Source organism: Mizuhopecten yessoensis, unplaced genomic scaffold, assembly GCF_002113885.1.
Source record: "Mizuhopecten yessoensis strain PY_sf001 unplaced genomic scaffold, ASM211388v2 scaffold11139, whole genome shotgun sequence".
Taxonomy (NCBI): Eukaryota; Metazoa; Mollusca; class Bivalvia; order Pectinida; family Pectinidae; genus Mizuhopecten; species Mizuhopecten yessoensis.
This window is the reverse complement of record NW_018408899.1, coordinates 1,351,801-1,358,691: the sequence shown is the minus strand read 5'-3', so window position 1 is coordinate 1,358,691 and position 6,891 is coordinate 1,351,801. Positions and strand designations below refer to the sequence as shown.

The window sequence follows — 6,891 nt, the reverse complement described above, 5'->3', positions numbered from 1 at the left end:
CGAGGTGGTTTTGAATATCAAGTAGAATAGTCATAATATAGTTAAAATGTCTGACCTTCTTTCCTGTTGGTGAAATCTACTCGAAGGGATGACAATGTCTCGGATTTTAGACAGTCTCTGTAACCATCCCGGGTAATTTTACACAGGTAAGTATTAAGTGTTGATGCCAGGTGTGTTACATTGTATATACTTGTACAGGTGTGGTAATTGTTATTACATATTTCAGTTATGTATCTACATTTTGTATATATACCATAATACGTGTACAATGACCAAGTGAATGCATCTGTCAATCGCTCTAATCATAATAAGTATATTCACCAGATATGAAAATGATTTAACAGCAATTATGAAACAAGTTTGATAACTATTGTTGGCCCAGATGAAAGCATCTAGGAGGGTGAAAGTGGAAAGGAACTGTGAACCAGAAAACCCCCCACCTCATGTGGTCAAATACCTTTTCAAGTTAGGGGGATCGAGAATCAATCCTAGGTCGCCATCGTGAAAAGCAAGTGATCTAGATTATCATTACGTAACGGTAAAGAAAATAAAGAAAGGAAATGGAGAGGGGGAGGGTTTTCTCAAACGTATACATTACTAGCGTGTTTCTTCCTACACATCACCCCCTCCCCCGCATCGGGTTCAATTTATTTATTGACTTAGAACAAGCATCTATTTATTGACCTAGAACAAGTACTGATTAAGACCTGACTATATCCTGATTTCACAACTTGGGGTTAATTTCCTCGTTTTTACATGAAATTGCAGGCACCTATCTTAACAACCCACACACAGCTCAGGATGGGAAGTAGAAGCTCTAGGCCTGTAGACAAAGGTAAAGCATGGATGTGCAGTGATAATGAAATTAAAATCAATTACAACCCATTAAACTTTCGAAATAGAACCTATAAATATCCAACTTTATTGTTTTATGTTTATATTTTCCAAAACAAAAAATTGATATTAAATATTTTTATTGTTATCTGCGTGTGTTTTTATTCAAAGTTTTAAATTCTCATCATCTGTCGGCAAAACTTAAAATCCTTTAAATGTATCTTTAATATAAATTTTGAAGAGGTAAAACATAAATACGGTAGGTATGCTTTAATGATCCTATTCTAGAGCTTCTTAGCTATTTTCCACCAAGGCTGACCTGAAAATGAATGAAAACAGATGTGTCTTATGTGAGTCAATTTTACAAACAGTTGTTCAACCTCCGCCAACAATAGACCAGCCTCAAAAATATTCATATAAAAAAATAATGCCGACACGGCCACAGACATCAGACTCGGTCGATTCAACTGAGGAACCGGAAAAACAACAAGGGACACCACTCCCACCGGTGGTCACATGGGCAGGTGATACGGTGTCGGGTCCTTGGTGAAGGTGTTTGCTGATATACAGGTGGAATGTATGGTTAAAATCTAAAATTAATGTGGTGTTAGCGGTCAGAGGAACTAATTAACTGTTTTCTTCCTCAGAAAGTTGCCATTAAAAATACTATTGGCAAAAACGGTGGAATTACTGAAGATGTGTTTGTTTTTACTTTTGTTTTCCTTCTCTTCCGTGGTGATTTGGTTGAACATGAACAGTCGTTCGAATTGTATGATACATTTCTATTGTACAGTAATACAGCATTATGAGATAGACAATGTCTTAAATGGCAACGAATCGTAGTAAAATAAAAGTTGCAAGCAAAACATGTACTTTGTTAATAAATAGGATGTGTATCGTTTTAAAAAAAATCACATGATAACTATATGTATTGTAATCCATGTCTTATTCTCAGGAAATGTATTTCATATTTCATTTTCTGACTTGTTAGCTTGGTTTGTTATATCCTTAACAAAAATAAATTGAACAGTAAAAACTCGATAATATAATGTCAATCTTTTGATTGTCCATCTTGCTTCCCGCCAAAGTCTTTAAGAGATCTCATTTCGCTTTCTTCTTAACAACTATATTACGTCACCCTCTGTGTATCACCAAACCTTTTATAACGCCAACAATTCTCTAATTAACTGGTGGCAGTATAACGAGGGTTTTCTGTGATATATTGGTTTTGGGAAGTAACAGTTCGGGGCGGATTGTTGCATGAAAAACGCCTTTGATTAGTACTAGTGTTGATTTCATCTACGGGAGTATGTTATACATAGTTAAGTGCTTGTTTCATAAATCTAAAGTAACATTATTCATTCGTTTTCCCGGAAAGCATTGCTCAGACCAACGATGCTTAATTGTGCTAATAATTATTCACTTCTTAGAAATATGTAGCTGTCTAGATATCTTAATTCCTTTTAACAATATCAAATTAAGCTTAGAATAAATTTAATTTAGCAATAATACGCATGATATGACAGATCACCTTTCAATTTTGACTTAAGAAGACGTATTAAAGTATCTTTAATCGATTGTAAACAATTATTCATCGATAGCTTCCTTTTAATTAATCTGTGATAGTAATTGTTTAACTTGTTAAACTAATGGACCTACATGTATGTATACGTAAAGCAAATGAATTCCCTTTTAAATATTTCCAGAAATTTTAGCACAACAACAGGAAGAGGAGGAAGAAGGTTAGTATCTTGTCAATTCACCACAGTATAGTTTTGAATATTACTTTGAAAGGTTCCTTTTTAAAATACAAGTTTAAAAATGTAGAATTTAGTCACAACTGTAACAAGGACAGATACATTTACATGTATTAGTGCTGGTTACTGCTGTGGTTAGTAGTAATATTACCAAGTTTCACTTGTGAGGTTTCCTCTGATAACTTGATGAATATTTTACGGTCACCGTCTTGGCGTCATTTCTACAGGTAGTTGTAATAATTATTTAATTGTTAATCATGATTTAAGACTTGCTTACGGGGTCTTCGAGCGTTGGTAACATATCAATTCTGGATTGAACGGGATACGTCATGAAGGGTGATATGTGTGGTGTAAGAAACACTTACCATTCGGAACCGCATGGCTTCGCCTCCGTTCTACATCCCTTTCATCTGGCTTTCGGGATATTTAGCAGTCTTACGCATGTGTGAACGCTACAAGTACACTTACGTAGCTATATGGCCTGATTTAATGTCTACACTGATCCATTAACTAATATTGAGAAATATTACCGTCTTTTTTGAAACTTTAAACTTGAACGTATATCCGTATTTCAAGATATCGGCTAACTGCTTCTATTTGCATCGGATAAATGGTCTATTGACCCTGGAATATATATATATATATTTAAATTTTCCACGAGATGATTGATGAAGCTTTGATGACGTCACAGACACTGGCATTGATTTGCTATGTTGAACAGACCTATCGCTTAAACAAAATGTTAACTGAGGACAATCCTTTTAACAAGGTCATAAGTGTCCGAGACAGCAACTAGGTCATAAGTGTCCGAGAAAGCACCTAGGTCATAAGTGTCCGAGACAGCAACTAAGTCATAAGTGTCCGATACAGCAACTAGGTCATAAGTGTCCGAGACAGCATCTAGATCATTGCTATGTTGAACAGACCTATCGCTTAAACAAAATTTTAACTGAGGACAATCCTTTTAACAAGGTCATAAGTGTCCGAGACAGCAACTAGATCATAAGTGTCCGAGACAGCATCTAGGTCATAGGTGTCCGAGACAGCATCTAGGTCATAAGTGCCCGAGACAGCAACTAGGTCATAAGTGTCCGAGCCAGCAACTAGGTCATAAGTGTCCGAGACAACAACTAGATGATAAGGGTCCGAGACAGCATATAGGTCATAAGTGTCCGAGACAGCAACTACGTCATAAGTGTCCGAGACAACAACTAGATCATAAGTGTCCGAGACAGCATCTAGATCATAAGTGTCCGAGACAGCAACTAGGTCATTAGTGTCCGAGACAGCAACTAGGTCATAAGGGTCCGAGACAGCAACTAGGTAATAAGTGTCCAAGAAAACAACTAGGTCATAAGTGTCCGAGACAGCAACGAGGTCATAAGTGTCCGAGACAGCAACTAGGGCATAAGTGTCCGAGACAGCAACTAGGTCATTAGTGTCCGAGAAAGCAACTAGGTCATAAGTGTCCGAGACAGCATCTAGTTCATAAGTGTCCGAGACAGCATCTAGGTCATGAGTGTCCGAGACAGCAACTAGGTCATAAGTGGCCGAGAAAGCAACTAGGTCATAAGTGTCCGAGACAGGAACTAGGTCATAAGTGTCCGAGACAGCAACTACGTCATAAGTGTCCGAGACAACAACTAGATGATAAGGGTCCGAGACAGCATATAGGTCATAAGTGTCCGAGACAGCAACTACGTCATAAGTGTCCGAGACAGCAACTAGGTTATAAGTGTGCAAGACAGCAACTAGGTCATAAGTGTCCGAGAAAGCACCTAGGTCATAAGTGTTCGAGACAGCAACTAAGTCATAAGTGTCCGAGACAGCAACTAGGTAATAAGTGTCCGAGAAAGCAACTAGGTCATAAGTGTCCGAGACAGCGTCTAGGTCATAAGTGTCCGAGACAGCAACTACGTCATAAGTGTCCGAGACAACAACTAGATCATAAGTGTCCGAGACAGCAACTAGGTCATGAGTGTCCGAGACAGCATCTAGGTCATAAGTGCCCGAGACAGCAACTAGGTCATAAGTGTCCGAGACAGCATCTAGTTCATAAGTGTCCGAGACAGCATCTAGGTCATGAGTGTCCGAGACAGCAACTAGGTTATAAGTGTGCAAGACAGCAACTAGGTCATAAGTGTCCGAGAAAGCACCTAGGTCATAAGTGTCCGAGACAGCATCTAGATCATAAGTGTCCGAGACAGCAACTAAGTCATAAGTGTCCGATACAGCAACTAGGTCATGAGTGTCCGAGACAGCATCTAGGTCATGAGTGTCCGAGACAGCAACTAGGTTATAAGTGTGCAAGACAGCAACTAGGTCATAAGTGTCCGAGAAAGCACCTAGGTCATAAGTGTTCGAGACAGCAACTAAGTCATAAGTGTCCGATACAGCAACTCGGTCATAAGTGTCCGAGACAGCAACTAGGTTATAAGTGTGCAAGACAGCAACTAGGTCATAAGTGTCCGAGCCAGCAACTAGGTCATAAGTGTCCGAGACAACAACTAGATCATAATGGTCCGAGACAGCATCTAGGTCATAAGTGTCCGAGACAGCAACTCGGTCATAAGTGTCCGAGACAGCAACTAGGTTATAAGTGTGCAAGACAGCAACTAGGTCATAAGTGTCCGAGCCAGCAACTAGGTCATAAGTGTCCGAGACAGAAACTAGGTCATAAGTGTCCGAGACAGCAACGAGGTCATAAGTGTCCGAGACAGCAACTAGGCCATAAGCGTCCGATACAGCAACTAGGTCATGAGTGTCCGAGACAGCATCTAGGTCATGAGTGTCCGAGACAGCATCTAGGTCATAAGTGCCCGAGACAGCAACTAGGTCATAAGTGTCCGAGACAGCAACTAGAACATAAGTGTCCGAGACAGATTTGATAGTATGTATGAGTACTATGGACTTCGGCCATATTTGACCTACGAAATTTATTTGTGTAGTGTATTATACTCCAATTATTCATGCACTTTCCTGGCCATCCATTTTATTTACACGCCAGATGTAGGTCGGCATGTACCTCACTTATATTTTCAAGAATAATTGTAATTGTTGTTATTTTTTCTTTAGAAGCTGCCCCAGAACAATATGTAGGTAGGTAATCATTGTTTACAGTCTGGTAGAGGTGTATCGTATTACAATGGCGTTAATCCTGTCTGATTCGTTATTTAAATATTTTCTTGATGAGAAATCTCACATTTGTAAATTTAAATCTTCAGACCACACTGCACTGTAAAACTATTGCAACTAACCATGTGTCAAAATTCAAATCATATCAACATGTTGACAGACATATATGCATTATAGATATTTAACCTAACTTTCCAATTGAAATGCTGTTAATCTGGACAAAATGGTGCACGATTATATTTCCTATGAAAATTAACTTTAATATCTGATTAATTAATTCAATAAATACTCACTGGGTACGTTATCGAAGGCTTCGGTTTTTCGTTGTACATTTTTAGGCAGGTTTGACGTGTGTATAGATGACGAACTATGATCTTTCTATGCCTTTCCAATTTTTCTTTGTAGTCCCGAGAGGAAAATTTCCTATGGGTAAGTATTTGTCTATTCATTACCGGGCTGCGGACAGACTGATACCAACACAATGTTGACAATACTTTCGTATCACTAGCATTGTATAAGCTTAGCTCGTGTTTGATAATTTTCTTCAGAGGGAGGATGAGTCAATTTAAGCACATGATTAAAGTAAAATTTAAGGCAAAGGTGATCAAAACCATCTTTCCTGTTCCTCGATAATGCGCCAAGTACATTTTGTCCTGGTATTGCAGCGAGGGTTACGTTTCTCTCACTGACCCGTGATTCAGCCTTCTTAAACGGCTGTGGAATTTTAGTAGAGTCCAATAACACAAATTTAAGTAATCGTTAAAAAATATGTGCCATCTTTCGAAGCATGAAACAAAGAAAAAAAAAAAACCCATTCAAAATCACAATATAAAATCCAGACTTGACGTGTACCAGATACCCGGATATGATGTAATACATTATTTATCATCATTCGATGGATACTTATTCAGCCGAAGATGTTTCCCCTCATAAATCTATTGTGTTGATATAACAGTCCTAATAGAAACTGACTTGTTTGGGTTTACATTTTAAATTAATTCCAGTTACATTCCATAGACAAGTTGAGATTTAGTGGGACTAAACTAAAGTGTTAGCGGGACTTAACTAAGTGGGACTAAACTAATGTGTTAGTGGGACTTAACTAAAGTGTTAGTGGGACTTAACTAAGTGGGACTAAACTAATGTGTTAGTGGGACTTAACTAA

The 6,891-nt window shown here is 38.3% G+C and overlaps 1 protein-coding gene across 2 annotated transcripts in view; it reads left to right on the top strand.

The window, feature by feature from the left end:
- LOC110466658 overlaps positions 1-6,891 on the top strand; it is a 36,865-nt gene continuing 29,974 nt past the window's right edge. For both annotated transcript variants that reach the window (XM_021523313.1, XM_021523314.1), the window contains exons 1-4: positions 1-146; positions 769-835; positions 2,541-2,576; positions 5,667-5,690. In XM_021523313.1, the coding sequence (XP_021378988.1) occupies positions 802-835; positions 2,541-2,576; positions 5,667-5,690 (94 nt within the window). In that variant the 5' untranslated portion in view covers positions 1-146; positions 769-801. The remainder of the gene's footprint in view (positions 147-768; positions 836-2,540; positions 2,577-5,666; positions 5,691-6,891) is intronic.